At 43.3% G+C, this 16,158-nt stretch overlaps 2 protein-coding genes across 3 annotated transcripts in view; both read right to left on the reverse strand.

The window, feature by feature from the left end:
• Positions 1–6,998: 6,998 nt before the first annotated feature.
• LOC135713796 (uncharacterized) lies at positions 6,999–7,391 on the reverse strand. Its single transcript, XM_065237028.1, has one exon. The coding sequence runs from the start codon at positions 7,389–7,391 to the stop codon at positions 6,999–7,001; it is 393 nt and encodes a 130-aa protein (XP_065093100.1).
• A 7,603-nt stretch (positions 7,392–14,994) lies between these two features.
• LOC135713711 (M-phase inducer phosphatase-like) overlaps positions 14,995–16,158 on the reverse strand; it is a 76,729-nt gene continuing 75,565 nt past the window's right edge. For both annotated transcript variants that reach the window (XM_065236919.1, XM_065236920.1), the window contains exon 6: positions 14,995–16,148. In XM_065236919.1, the coding sequence (XP_065092991.1) occupies positions 15,770–16,148 (379 nt within the window). In that variant the 3' untranslated portion in view covers positions 14,995–15,769. The remainder of the gene's footprint in view (positions 16,149–16,158) is intronic.

The raw sequence follows: 16,158 nt of genomic DNA on the forward strand, positions 1-16,158 counted from the left end.
AAGTACAATCATACTCTATGATTAGGGACGTCGAGACATTTTCCGACCCGAAAAATTCCTAGGCTGAACCGGGAATCGAACCCAGCCACCTCCAGCATGGTCTTGCTTTGTAGTGGCGCCTTTTCCGACTAAACTAAGGGAGGACCCGTGGTAATTATATACAAATTCTTGGACTTCACCTTCGAAACCTGCTCAAAATTCTTATGAATATTCATAGGAATTATTTAAGATTCCGGTTCGGAAATTCTTTGAAATACTTCTCGGAATTCCAAAGTAACCCTAGGGGCACGCAATAACTTTTAACTCCAACGCAGGCAACGACTGTAATTGAATTAATTCCATTAACTACTGTTTTAATTACATTAATTACACAATATAGAACATCAACTACTTTTTAACTCCATTAATTACAGGTGAAATTTCGTAATTTATGTACATTAATTACATTTTCAATACTTTTAATTACATTAATTACGGATAGATAATTTTAATAACCGTCAGTACTACTTCAAAACACATTAATTACTTTAAGTACTTTTGATTGCATTTTAACTTCAACGCACCGGTTCTTTGTATTGCGTGCCCCTCGAAGTAACCCTCCTTTGCGTTCTATTGAAATTTCAAAGGCATAGTGTTAACGTGTTTCCTTGTGGAATCCTTTTTCTTAGGGGTCATCCGTAAATTATGTAAGGGAGTCTCAACACTTCTTACGATTTCTTAAGTTGAGGGGGTGGGGTTTTTCTTACATATAGGGTGTCCCAGAAAGTATAAGCACAGCAAGGGATAGGTCACTCCGCACACCAATCTTGGGTTATCTTTTTTGTCAGTGTGCCACAGGTGTGCCGATTGTGCCGGTCATAGAGCAAGCTGCGATTTTTTGTAAAATACCCATCCTGGCAACCCGGTATTTCTGATATCTTGAATGTTTTGGTTTGAAATCGCAAGCATAAATCAGATTGAGGAGCTGTGCCGAAATTCTCCTTGAAGCACAGTTTATTATTGTAATAAAACTTAAGTAAAACACAAATTGCGCATTATATTTGAATTGTAGTCGTTTATTTAAGATTCAAGGGATATGATTCAAAAATTAACGAAGTTAAAACATAGTTTTTTGGTATTTGTATGTATGTATGTGTACAATCCAACTTCCACTGTCCGGCAGTGTTTTTATGGAAGAAAAATGTTTGCAATATAATCTATTATTATCTTATACTGATCCCATTGCAAACAATTTTAGCCCGGAAGTTGAAAGGTGATAGCTCTGTTGAGATTCAGTAACCCATTTCAGAATGCCTGGTCACTCACGTCCATTCCGATGTTACTTTCACTGACAACAAACCCCGCATACACATAGTACCGATATAAAATGTATATTGGTACTGCGTGTACACTTCCATCATCATAGCAATTCCTGCTTTGTAGATGGCACGCCATTTCATATTTGTATATCTAGTTGAAATCAGTTAGATCTCACCGCTTATTTATTGTGTCCTTGCTGCTGAATCTTTGTCATCTCGATTCTGTAGTGGAATACTCTTGTTTTTCGTATCGCTTCTTGAATCCCCATATTCGGTTTCAGTCTATTAAAATTGTTTCAAAAATTGTATAGAAATCCAAATGAAAAAGTCTCTCCACCAGTTGCTCAATATTATCCAAAGCCGTCACCAAACTTCCTTCTCTCATTCTTTGCGAGTATGCGCTATTTTCACTCTTCTCTAAAATTTCTTAAGGCACTTCACCCACGTTTTTCAAGCACTCTAGAGGTACCCGTTTTGCCCGCGAATCGGTTCCGGAAGATTCCCTCAGAGAAATAACGCTTTCCTCTCGACAAACACAAGCAGCATGCTTTAAACATTAATTTTTCGGAACGGGTTCCCCTCGACAAGGACACATTTCAGAAGATTTTTGTCTGAATCACGAACACTTAAAAACACTTTTGAAATCATCACTCGCGTTTGGAAATTTGCATAAAATCTTAAAACTTCATTGGAAAAAATACAGATGCAAAAACAAAACACGTCAACTTTCCACCGCGGCCTACCACGATCCTCAAAAGAAAAACATAGTTATTCGGTAGGTATTTGCTTCAAAGTTTCGAACTTTGCTGCATCCTTTAGGGTTTGTACAGACTCCTCAGATACCGTGGTGGCCGTTTTGTCCAAATTTGTTGGAAGTGTTTGTTTTTTTTTCAGAGAGCTTCCCCTTCATCAGAGCCCAATATCTCTCGATTAGACGTAACTTCGGACAATTTGGTGGATTTGCGGTTTTTGGTACAATATTCAATTAATTCACCCAAAATTCCTCGCATTTCGTAAGCGTATATTTTCTAAAATACCCGCAAAATGATGCTTCGAACTCCCGTAGAATTTCTTTTTCGAATTCCCTTGGCATGCCCCATGAATTTTCTTCAGTATTCTTTTGGGATTCGCCTCAGAACTACCATAGAATTAATTTGATGGCCTAATTGTAATTTTCTTAGAAATATCTTTATGTTCCACTACGAATCAGGAGGTTATTAGAGCTACCTTGGTAGCAATCCTTATTATTTTCTTGAAGCTCTTCTTATGCCTACATGTGAATATTCATCAGAATTCCTTGAGATATATTTCATTAATGTGCGTTTGAAAATTCTGTAGAAATTTAAATTCTGCAAGTTAAAGATTAAAAAAAAATCAATATTGTTTGTTTTGAAATCTATGATCGTGAAAAATTTTCAAAATCCAGTCCCTGAATCTTCTTTTCATGATCTTTAAAAATTATACAAACTTAGATTCCTCCTATTCAAGGCCCTGGCTCGAAAAATGTTCGTACTTTTAGGGTTATGAAATGTGATCAACATCCTGAATATTAGGGGAGGGAATCTAAGAGGGGGAGGATTCGCCACTCTTTGTCACATCTGCGCCTCACATCCGGCTCACCAAGTTAAAAAGTGGCGGTGAAAACATTTTCCAAAAACCATCTGGCATCCCTGTGTTGAACAAATAATCCCAAGGTACTAAATTGAGCTCCTTCAGAGTGCTGGACATGCCCGAATGCCCGTCTCCACACATGCAGCCCCTCCCTTCCCGATGTAAGTAAATGTACATAACCGACCGATAGCCATCAGCGTCAAACGTAATTGTAGATATACCAATCAGCTTTTGAGAACCAAGCCCTTTCCAAATTCTACCAGTTTATCAAACCAAGTGCAAACGACACAAAACCTAACAAGTGGTCCAAAGTAGTATTTCGTTTCATAAATGCATTACGATAATAATATTCGTCATTGAGAAAAAAAATCAGTTAAAGCCATACAGCAGGCCGTTTTCATGACACTGAAAGTTTTGTTCCGTCAACCAAAAAAAAACCGAAGGTGGCTTTGCTGGTGGAGAAAAAAGATTAAGAGTAAATAGAATCACGCAAAGCGTAGGATGTTAAACTATTTTTCAGAAGTTTTATTGCTACCAGATGTTGATCGAATACGAAAAGTCAGACTGTTTGTTATTCATTTATTTTATTAAATTGTTGCTTCCCAAGCACCTTAGATGAAGAAATGGAAAAGTGCATTCGTCTGTTTAATTACTCTCGACTAAGGAGTTCTCCAATTTTATACGAAAGACATGTTCCGCTCCAGCATGGTATAAGAGAAAAACAAAACATTGTAAATAGTGTAAGATTTTGTACTTAGCTTCACAGCATTCAAAGTATCAATCGAATTTCTTTCTAGTTTTTAGTATTTTGTATCAATATCAATTTAGAATCGTTGTAGAGACTATGCAAACAAACACACACACACACACTTACACACACAAACTCAAATGAAACGCTTTGGTATACTGTAAACGCTTTACATTAAAATTAATAGAAATAAGGGCCCGTCCATAAACAACGCTGACAGTTCATCAGTTCATGGAGCGAGAGGTCTAAATTTGTCTCGCAAAAAAAAAACCGTCTCCATGGTTTATGGACAGCTCCCCAAACAACACCGATCCGGAAGGAGATAAGTAAATATATCACGTTGTTACGACAGCAGACGGATCAGAAGTTACTTAACTAATAGGTAAATGAATTTAATACAAAATCAGAACCCCCCCCCCCCCTTCCCACTAGCTCACACCCCCCAAGAGATACACTCTTTTCCACTTTGGTAGACATTAGTAGACAACTTAGCAACTAGTAAGCCAGTGGCATTTAGGAAACATAACTGTTGAAGCATAAGCAAAACTCGAAGGAAACAAAGAAACTATAAAAGGCCTTAGAAATGACATAAATAAAAGTAAACAAACAAACTCAACAGGAAGTGGAAATAACACACACACACACTAATCTTTGGGGAGACGAAAGAGCAACAGTAAGCCTGTTTTGTAAACTTTTTTATCGATAGAATCAAACACGAATCATGAACGATTTTTTCCCCTCAAGCGCTCAGTAGTTACTTATCTCAAAAATACAATGATGCATGGATTAGCAAAATAGGAGTTCCCGATACCTAACCCGAACCCTTCGATTAGTTTGAATAATCAACTGCACACGCCAGCATCCAAACTGACACGTTTAGAGCAAAAATAGTCGACTTAACTCACACTCACACATCCACTGAATTGTATGACTAAAGACGTATGTGCGCATGAACCACTCACCAGGAGCATTTAAGAGCAAAAAAAAACATTACCGGAAGTACCGCGGCGCAGAACTTCGGTATTGACACCACAAACTGAGGAGGGTAGTTTTTATTTCGAGATTTGAATAAACTGAGAAATCATGTTGTTTCTGGATTCTTATGATCAGTTGCGCGGTTGATGGTTTTTTTCCGTGCTAAAATATCACTATCCTTCCCGAATGGATTTTGGCAGATTTTTTTTAAACAGATGTCGCTAATAAAAGTAGCTCTATGCAGAAAACCGGAACATGTTGATTTTAACGAAATAAGGGCCTTTTCTGAAAAATTGGGTCTATTTTTCACACAACAATAACCAATCTCCATAACTTTTCCGAAGGGACGTATCAGCTTTTGTAAAACAATGCATTTGATCGTCGATAACATTTAAAAAGGTCCTATCTGCATTGATCGATTCTCTTTATCGACTTTCTCTTTCGTCAATAACTCAGCTGCAAAACCGTTCCCTGTTGCATTTGACGTTTTGGACGATAGATAAGAACCACTGTTATCAAACTATGTGGTAGAATTAGCGCGAAATCTGTTTGCATAGCAGTGGTTATGAAAAGAGAAAGTCGATGAAGAGAATCGATTAAAGCAGATAGGACCATTTGAAATGTTCATCGAGATTTGGCGTAACAGGTAGCTCGCCCACGCATACTAACACTACAATCAGATAGAGAACATTTCCCCCATCTAATGGTAGCATTAGTATGCGTGGGCGAGCTACCAGTAACGCAAAATTGACGATCAAATGCATTGTTTACAAAAGCTGATACGTCCCTTAGAAAAACTAATCGAGAAATATTGTTTCTGTTTTCGTTTCGAAAAACTTTATATTTTTTGAACATGTTAAAATGTCCATACATTATTTTCCGGTTCACTTTTCTCCTTGAGGAAAGTGGCGCCATGCTGTCAGTAGTTGTGAAATCAAAACTGACAGCATACGTTGTGTTTTTTAAGAACTTACGCGTTTCTTGAGGACGATACGGCTGCTCCATTACTTCATCTTCTCGGGTAGTCTCAGTGCGATTCGGCTATTAGGTCGTTGAAACCCGATAAACCTGGTTGAAGGAAATAGCAAAACCAGAGCAAAATAATATCAAATTTTACTATCAATATCGGTACGTTATCGGTAAGATGTGTGCTACAACAAGTTAATGGCTCCGACATAATCTGCGTGACTGCTCTGTTGACAAGCATTCCAAGTACCCTCCTCTCGACACATTTCAACAACGACATTCTCCACGTTAAGGACGGGAATCTCGAACCTTGGACAGTCGAAGACCACATGCTCCGGCGTTTCATCGACGTTGCCACACTCCGGACAGAGGGGTGACGCTGCGTGTCCGAACCGATGCTGGTATTTCCTGAAGCAGCCGTGGCCAAACAGAAACTATGTTAGGTAGAACTTGACTTCTCCGTGTTTTCTGTTCACCCAGGTCGAAAGAATCGGTATTAGCATAGAGGTAACTCTAAGATTAGTAGGTCCCGAAGAGACGTGCTCAACTTTTTGGCTCAGCTCCACTACTATTTTCGGTCCCAAGCTAATCGATACACCCCTCCAAACATAGGAAAATCCACAAGCCCCTCATTTTATCTGTCAAACTTCCATTGAGTTCTCCAAGCAGGATCTCACGAACACTACACTAATAACATAACTTTACACAAACTAGCGCATACTGTCATGTGCACGGTAAGAATCAAACATCCATTTATGAGTAAAAGTGAACCCATTGTCAATAAAAGCGGCACCACTAATTAATGAGTAATTCATTATGCCAATTACGTAGTAACTGTTAGCTACTGTTAGCAGAAACTCATTGTTGTTAAAATAATTTACTCATTAATGAGTAAAGCCACCTTTATCAAAAATGGGTTAACCTTTACTCAAAAAAGGGTACTTGACTGTTACCGTGCAAGCGTAGGGTTTGTTTTCGTTTTGTTGTTTATTTTTACTTTAGAATGACAGTTCTTACAGCAAACAAAAAAATTCTCACAGCTAACAAAAAATTTCATCTCACTAACACACGTAAATCGCACCAATACGAATCGGCCTGGAGAGGACTATAGCGAATCAAAACAAACACTGTGTAGTGAGCCAATATAAAATCCTTAGTTTCCACCGGTTGGTGTTAGTCGATGTGTCCATCTACCGTTCTCCATCGTGTTCCACTCCTGTTTCCACATAGACAATGACTCCACTCTCACAACTTTCCGTACTCTTCCGGCTTCTCTCCACCTCCTGATGAATGTGGGCGTCTTAGTGGAATACCTGTATAATGAGAGAGAAAAGGATTAGTAATTTCCATTTAATTCCACTACCTTATTTGCTTATCCTTGACAGATACACGTATTTCGTCTACAATGTGCAGACTTCTTCAGTGTCCTGTACTAATACTTCTCTCCACCTGTAGCACTCGCTGTCCTCTTCCAGGGTGATGCCGATAGGGATCATTCCGGCGATAACACATACTGCTTCCGACGAGATGGTTCTGTACGCACTCACGACTCGCATGGCCATGAGCCGGAACGTACTGCTGTGTTTCCTTTGGATCTGGTTCGTTTCCAGCGCTGCAGCCCATGCTGGACCTCCATACCTCAGTAACGACGACACACTGGCCAGAAGACGCCTCTTGCTACTGCTGGGACCAGCGTTGTTAGGCATGATCCTAGCTATCGCGTTGATGGCCTTCGAAGCCTTCTCACAAGCATGTTCGATGTGGCTGTTGACGTTTAGCTGGTCATCGATCATCACTCCCAGGTATTTTAACACACGCTTCGAGGCAACGGTGATTTCTGCCCGCTGTACCGCCTTACAGTTACACTTCCGTCTTGTGGTGGGCTATCTGCAGCTTCGCTCCTTGCATCCAGTTACCAAGCATGTCGATCGCCTCTGTTGACAACATTTCCACCTCATCCAGCGTCTCGCCTGTTACCGTCAAGACGACGTCGTTCACAATGCCAACGATCTCAACTCCTTTGGGCAGCTTCAGCGTTAGCACGCCGTTGTACATCCCGTTCCGAGCGTTGGATCAAGGATGGAGCCTAGTGGAACTCCTGCTGTGATCCTAATCGATCTCTGTCTCATATCTGTCTCGTAGACCAGAACCTGGCTCTGGAAATAACTCCTGATGATCCTGCCTATGTAATCAGGGACCCTCATTCAATGCAGCGCTTCGGCGATGGCCTCCCAGCTGGCGCTGTTATCACGGCGCAATTACGATCTCCTTTCCGCTTCTGTTTGGACGCCTTCTTGGCTCTCTCGATCACTGTCCGAATTGCATCCACCGTCGATCTCCCTTTCCGGAATCCGAACTGCCTCTCCGACAATCCGTGCTCACTCTCCGTGCATTTCGTCAGCCTGTTAAGGATGATCCTCTCCAAGAGCTTTCCGAGTGTATCCAGCACTCCAGCAGGAATATAGGCCTATACTATGCAGGTTCCCCCGGCGGTTTTTCTGGTTTCGGCAGCAACACTAGCTTCTGTCTCTTTCATCTGTCAGGGACGTGACCCTCGTCCAGGCATTTCTGCAGCACCATCCTTAACATGTCCGGGGATGCCTGGGTTGCCGCTTTCAACGCTACGTTGGGGTTCCCATCCGGACCGGGAGCTTTCTTCACCTTCAATCCTTTCGCCACTGCTACGAGTTCCTCTTTGGTGACTTCGATGTTATCTCCTTTTCCTTCTCCGTACGGTGAGGTGGCCAGGTCGTTGGGTCGTGCTTCGGGAAAAGTCCTTCCACGATGACTTTCAGCTTTTCTGGGCACAATTCAGCGGACATCGTTGGACTTCCGATCTTCGCCATCACGACTCGGTATGCGTCGCCCCAGGGGTTGGCATCAGTGTCGTTTATCTTTCTTTTTAGTGCAGCCGTGGCAGTTCGGAACACCACCCTGCGCTCCTTTCTGTCTGCTTCAGTTCTTGCTCTCTGAACGCACCTTCTGGCTAGAAGACAACTAGCACGGAGGGTGCTAATTTCCTCGTTCCACCAGTAAGCTGGACGCCGCCTGTTCGTTGGCTCCAGTTTTCTCGGCATAGTTGTGTCACATGCCCTTGCTAATGATTCGGTCAACTCGTTCGCGCTTAGGCCCTGCTTAGGGACGCTGCTGTCTACCCTTAGGGTTGATGCATATATTATGTCACGCTCTAAGGGGGAGGGGGGGTCTAAGATTTTGTGACAAGCAATGCATTAGGTATAGGAAAAACGTCACGATAGGGGGGGAGGGGGTAATTTTTTGCTCGATTTAGCGTGACATAATTAATGTATGGGCCCTTAGAGCTTCGATGAAGAGATTCTCATTGAATACTTTCGTCTTCCACTACCGCTAGCTTAATTTCGTCCTCCGCATTTCCAACGGCGTCCGTGCGCCGATACTGTACCGGATCGCCTGATGGCTGCTATGGGTGTACTCTTCACACACTCTCCAGTTCATATTTGCCATTAGCGACGCACTGCAGAAAGTGACGTCGATAATGGATTCCCTACCATATTTGCAGAAGGTGCTGATGGTTCCTAAGTTGGCCAGACTGACGTTCAACTCTGCCAGAGCTTCCAGCAGACTGTGCCCTCTTGCATTGGAACATCTGCTTCCCCACTCCACTGCCCAAGCATTGAAGTCTCCTCCGATGACTACCGGTCGTCGTCCGATCAGCTCTTCGGTAAATCCATCCAGCATCTCATGGAACTTCTTCATCGTCCATCTGGGGGGTGCGCAACAACTACATATGAAGATTCCATTGCTGCCCATAACTTGTATATACTATTGCTATATACCAGCCATCCCAGCTCTATCCGCCACCCAATTACCGTTATCGGGAGGGACTCAATACGGTTCCGCAATAACTGCAACGTCGCACTTTGTTTCTGTTGTCGACTGCCACAACAGTTGCTGTGCAATGTCGTAATGATTGAGGTTTTTTTGGGTTACCTTCATTACTGTTGGCCTGCCATCGCCTTTTTGTATGCTAGGCATTTGAAGCCTACCGTCGTATGATCGTTTCCGGCCGTTTGCATGCCGCCGTTCGCATGCCACCGTACATCTTCCTCATCCGGATTGACATCGGGACGTCTCCCAGAGGGCAATGCACTCTCAACGCACTTCTCAGCTCCTCTTCTGTAGTGATTTCGTGCAGATCCCTGCACTCGACCACTGTCTCCTGGGATAAAGCTCTTACGCTCGCCCCTTCGCCAAGAGATTTTTCGTTGAAGGCTGAGCTCTTGATCGTAGGATCCTTCTTCAGCTCAAAAAGCATCTTGCCTTTCTGGGTGCGCCTGGGTTTCACCACGTTCTCTCCTAATTGCTTCAACTCCGGATCCTCTCAAAACTTCCGGAGGAGTGCTGCATACGACGTTTTGAATTTTGCTTCGACGATCAGAGCATCCCGACGAGTCCTGGGTATATCCTTCTTCTGTTCTGCTTTCTTTTTCACTTCTCTTTCCTTCCGTTTTTTCCACTTCTCCTTCGGCTTCTCGACGGTATGCCATCCTTCCTTCTTGTTGTCGTCCTTGTCCTCTTCCTCTCCTGGCGTTTCCCTTTTCCTCTTCTCCGAGCGTGTATTTCGAGGTCCCTTCGGCGTCTCCTGTGCTGCTTTCTCCTTGGCCTCGATCAGTGCCCTTTCGGCAGTCACAGATCTCGTCCTCAGCGCATCCTGTTCACGCTCGGCAGCAATCATGGCGGATTTGATGCCCGTCACCATTTCCTTGATTGCCTTGTGGACGTTGCTCTTATCCTTGACGAAGTCATGGAGTTCATTGATCCTCCTCCTGGCCGCCATCAATTTGGTCTTCCCAAGCTGCAATCCTTCTTGGGGTGTGCTACTGCTGGATTTCGGTGTGAACATCTGGCTTAGCACAAGACCTAGCTCTCCTTGGTGTCTTTGCTGCTCACCTTGGGGCTTACTGCTGCTGCTGGAACTCGCTGTGGCCTCCAGGTTCAACACTGGTGATCTCTGCAATATCCCGCTCCTTGCGAACACGTTCGCTCCTCCGTTTTCACTGTCTGGCGTCTCGCCGTCGTCCTTAGGATGTATGTATGTATGAATGTATGCATGTATGTATGTATGTATGTATGCACACTCCAACTCCCACTATCCGGCAGTATTGTTATGGAAGAAAAATGTCTGCAATATAATAGATTACTACCTTATACTGATCCCATCGTAAAATTTTTTAGCCCGGAAGTTGAAAGGTGATAGCTCTGTTCAATGACCTATTTCAGAATGTTTGGTCACTCACGTCCACTTTCAGTTGCAACAAGCCCCGCATACCTACCTGAGTACCTGATGGGCGACAACTCGTTGAATACAAATCTGCGCCGAACGAAGTAACCGTCTCCATTGGTCTCGGACCTGAGCCAATCGCTTCCAGTCGCCTTGCACGTTCAAGGACCTAATGTCCTCATCAACTGCACAAAGCCAACGCATGCGTGGCCTACCCCGAAGCCGACGTCCTCTTCCGGGTTCCCTGCTGAATATTGATTTCGCTTGACGCTCTTCCGGCATTCGTGCCACATTCCCAACCAACTGTAGCCTGCCGTGTTTTATAAGCTTCACAATATCCATGCCGTTATATTCTTGGTACAACTCGTGATTCATGCGACGCCGCCAGATGAGACACCGAAGGCTCTCCGATTGGCCTCTTTCAATGCCCACGATTCGTGGCCATAAAGGGCTACCGGCAGAATCAACGTCTTGTACAGCGCGAATTTCGTTTTCGTACGCAAGCTGCGGGACTTCAGCTGGCTACGCAATCCGTAGAAAGCCCTGTTCGCGGCTGCAATACGCCTTTTCACCTCGCGGGTAACATCATTATCGCACGTCACTAAAGTACCAAGATAAACAAATTCGTCCACAACTTCAAATTTTTCGCCATCTAGCACCACTTCACTACCAAAACCACTATTGCTCCCACGCTTTCTACCGGCGACCATGTACTTCGTTTTGGTAAAATTTATCGTGAGACCAATCCTCGCTGTCTCCCTCTTAAAAGGCGCGAACGCCTCTTCCACTTCTCTACGGTCGATTCCGATGATGTCGATGTCGTCCGCAAAACCAAGGAGCATGTGCGACTTTGTGATGATGATACCGTTCCTCTGCACGCCAGCTCTCCTAATCGCTCCTTCGAGGGCGATGTTGAATAGCAAGTGTAGCATTCCTGCTACGCATCAGTCATAGGATTTTTCCAAATCAATTATTAGGCGTGATTACCCCCGCCTCCTGAATTAGCAATTTCGCACAATCTGCTTACAAGATGTGTACGCTCATTATCACGGTCATAAAACAGTAACGTTGGTTATTTTTGAATTTGATGCGCTTGCGACCTTTACCTGCAGACGCTGAATTATTATTGTTTATTACACATAGCGAGACCGTTAAGCATGTCTCATGGTTATGCCGAATTGCAACCTTTGCAAGGGCGTCACCCGAGCTATGTTTATGTTGTCTCAGTCGGGTTATTCCAAATATTGTCAATAAACTGTCTGTGCGAGGTAGCATGAATCTAGGTAACTCTAGTCGTAGGAAATATAAATGTAAGCTGAAGAGAAAATAAACGAATCTTTCCTAATCTAGACACGGGAGAGTGTGGACTTAATTTTGATGACAAGTCCGTAGTGAAGCATCAACGGGAGAGATGCTATTCAAGTTCGAAAGAGAATCTCCCTGCTTCAACCCATCTAAGGTCACGAACGAGGCCGAAATCTCGTCTGCAACCCGTACACATGATTTCGAACCATCCAGCGTGGCACGAATCAGCCTAATTAGTTTCGTCGGAAAACCGTTTTCTTGCATTATCTGCCATAGCTCGTTTCTCTTTACTGAATCGTACGCTGCCTTGAAATCTATGAACAGATGATGAGTCTGCAAAGTTGTATTCCAGGAACTTCTCAAGGGTTTGACGCAGGGTAAACATTTGATCCGTCGTTGATCGACCCTCACGAAAACCAGCCTGGTATTCGCCGACGAAGGATTCCTCAAGCGGTCTCAATCTGTTGAACAGAACACGTGATAATATTTTGTACGCCGAATTCAGAAGCGTGATTCCTCTGTAATTGGTGCACTCCAGTTTGTGTCCCTTTTTGTAGAGAGGACAAACGAGACCATCCAACCAACTAGCGGGCAATTCTTCCTCCTCCCATATCTTGAGCAGTATACGGTGGATCATCTGGTGCAGCTGCTCACTTCCGTGTTTGAGAAGTTCGGCCGGGAGCTCGTCCTTCCCCGCAGCCTTACTGTTTTTCAGCTCTCGTATCGCCTTTTTCACCTCTTCTAGCGTTGGTGGTTCCACAGCTTGACCATCGTCGTCGATGTGTGTTCTGTTTGTAGATGCTCTCTCGTTCTCTCCGTTCAGCAACGTCTCGAAGTACTCCTTCCTCCTGGCAGCCACCATCGTTTTATCTGTCAGCAGATTACCTTCACGGTCATAGCACATGGCGGGAGACGGTGCTCTCTTACTCCTCACGCCATTGACAGTGGCGTAAAACCTTCGCATATCATTCTGCTCCATACTTTCTTGCGCCTCAGCAATAACGCGTTCCTCGTACTGCCTTTTTTTTCCTGCGATGGGTTCGTTTCTCGGCTGACCTTGCTACTATGTACCGCTCTCTGTTCTGACGGGTACCAGACACCAACATCCGGCTTCTGGCGACGTTCTTCTCCTATGTCACTCGCTGACACTCCTCGTCAAACCACAAGCCCCGCATACGCATATTAAATAGTGACTTTTTAGTGACTGACTTGAAAAAAAGTTATCTACTTAGCCTCTAAAAAGTGACCTGTTACGAGCCCTGTGAAAATAATGACTTCTTTCGATGATTTCTAGGGTTTCAAGGCACGCCCACGCAAACCAACATAACCATCTGGTAGGCGAATTCTTCACTTTCTAGAAATCATCGAGACAAGTCATTGTATCCCATAGCTGTAACGCACTAATTCCAGCTCAATCTAGAATTGATGAATTAATTATTATCGGATCGGAGAGATATGCGAGATCAATTATGGAAGGGACAAGAGCAAATATCGCTCGCGTCTTTATTGCTCAACATGATACATGGTCGAATCGATGATTTGGATCTATTTTGTCTCGTGACAATTTGTACTGCAGTCGAATCGAGATCGATTAAAATTCATGAAACCATGAGTGAACAAGGTTTTCACGCTGCTCTCCGCTAGGTTACGATATAGCTCGTCGGTTGATTTACTCAAGTGCTTGCTCTGAACGTGTGATGTCGCGACATGGAGAACAACATGTCAACACGGCGAAGCAAATACAAATATTTGATTTCTTGATAGTAGTTTTCGGCAGTGGTATTTACTTAGACCAAACAGTTGGACGTCGTTATTAGTCACAGTCAGACGTGTAAAAATAGCTACATGGCTCGGGTTGGTTATCAACAATACACGGCTGATACTTGCAAGAGAATCTTCTTAGATATCTTCATCGCCTCAATGCTATGACCATATGCGACAAATATTTACTTTACACGCGTGTGGCTTCTTAATTAGGTTTACACGCAAGGTTAGGTTTAATCTTTAGTAGCTAATGATGTGAGATTTGAATGATTGCTCTCCAGAGATTCTTCAAACCATCCCTCCATCATCGATCGTCGTAAAATGATCATTATTATAATCACGTTGACGAGAGATCAACGTGTTACACTGATCGATTGCATTCGATCGATGCCATAAGATGCCGGCAACAAACAATTTAAATAAACAACAATTACTCGTTCAACGGTTGGGTTCAACCTGACTGCGGTACACGTGATCGTAATATGTAATCGAGCCGTGTGTCTCGGTGGAAATCCGAGCAAGTGGCAACGGGAATACACTAATAACACTGCAACCTGAGGAATCATATACAACTCGTTGAAACTTTCCTTTGACAATTTTTGATAGGGTGTAACGTAAGATTCTTGTAGATTTGTCACGTTGTAACTCTATATAAATATGCATCCTGAATCCTGAATCTTATCCGCAAAACATTCAAAATCAAATGCTGAACATGAAATTATTACTTAATTGTTCGGATATTGGAGTTTAACGGTGGATCAAAACACTACGATGTTTTATGAAAGATGGTTCGGTCTTAGGACTTGGCCTTCTTCAGGGGATTTCCAGCCTGTCAACATTATCATCATCCTGCAGAGTCGACATCTGCGCTAAGCTTGTACTGAAATCTCCCAATTTGCTCAGGGAGGCTCAATGGATGAGATTTGATAATGATGTTCCGAACGCTGGTCCTGACACGCACTGTATAACTTCTTCATCACGGAGATTGTTAAAGCCGATGAAGATATAATGTCTGTTTCAGGAATGTGATAAAGTCTACGCCGTTGAAAACTAAATAACCACAACGCAATTGAATCATAGGTACGTTTTAATTAATTTTAATCTTGCATGGACTCGTGATGACACAAATTGTATGGCGAATCGAATGTTTATCGTATATCGATCTGTTATAATTACTATATGAATCTAAGCCGGTAACCGTAGTCAAAATTTTTGAATCAACGCTTTCAAATATACGCGTGTGTGTGTGTGTGTGTGGTTAAGTATAATGTTCAACTAGATCAAATCGATCGAATACCTTACTTTAATGCTGCAACCCTAATACGTGCAAAGCGATTATCTGATTGTGATCGAATTGTCAGTATTTATGCTGAAATCTTAAGCCGACGAAAATGTGCTTTGCTGCCTATGCAACTTTTAACCCTTTTATAGCAAACTTGCAAAGTTCTGTTCTATCGAAACGGTATAAAAAGCCCTTTAGTAGTAAAAATATGCTTTTCGCCCCCCATCTGGACCGTCGGTTGGCCATTGCGCATGTGCCGACTTGGATACAATATTCGAGATGTAAACATCTATGTACAAACAACAAACACAAATCTTTCGAGGAGCATCTTCTGTGATCGAAGGCATCTTTTTCTCAGGTTACTTGGATTATTTTTGTTTGTTCGAGTGTTGATTAAGTAGGTATGTAGTAGGCTTTGCGTAGGTTATGTACAATGTAGTTTTTAGGAAGGATTCAAATTTGATGTTTCCCATTTCTTAAGGCTTAAGTCGTTACCTGACAGTTACGTGAGTGTGTGTGTATGTGCTTTAAAATTTTGGACTTGAAAGAATATTAAAATTCTAAACGCTTCTCTTTTGTACGTTTGCCTTAAACTGACCGAGCACATTACCCCTCGGATAGTACGTGCACACCACAATTACCTTGCCGCTCCGTGTTTGACCGATGCCTACCCCGAGCTCTTTGGTACCCTTCCAGACCATCTGGGTGAACTGACCACCCTTGATCACTCCACGGGGTTCCTGATTGAAGGCGTACTGCTTCACTTCCTCGTACCAGGACCGGCAGACGTCTTTGGCATTGGGCTTGGCGTGCCTATCGGAGGACCACAGACAGTACAAATTTTCACCATATTTAGAGTTCTGCCGGTAGGTAAACCGGTCATCCCGTCCAAGGATCTCGGCCCACTGTTGGGCATCCCGGACTAGTTCCTTGTGTAGACTAAAATATG

Source organism: Ochlerotatus camptorhynchus, unplaced genomic scaffold (genome assembly GCF_037179485.1).
Source record: "Ochlerotatus camptorhynchus isolate MF236.1 unplaced genomic scaffold, CSIRO-AGI_Acam_v1.1 ptg000577l, whole genome shotgun sequence".
Classification (NCBI taxonomy): domain Eukaryota; kingdom Metazoa; phylum Arthropoda; class Insecta; order Diptera; family Culicidae; genus Ochlerotatus; species Ochlerotatus camptorhynchus.

Bases quoted from the DNA above. Each gene is read 5' to 3' on its own strand.
- LOC135713796 (XM_065237028.1), bottom strand. From the start codon at position 7,391: ATGATCGATGACCAGCTAAACGTCAACAGCCACATCGAACATGCTTGT.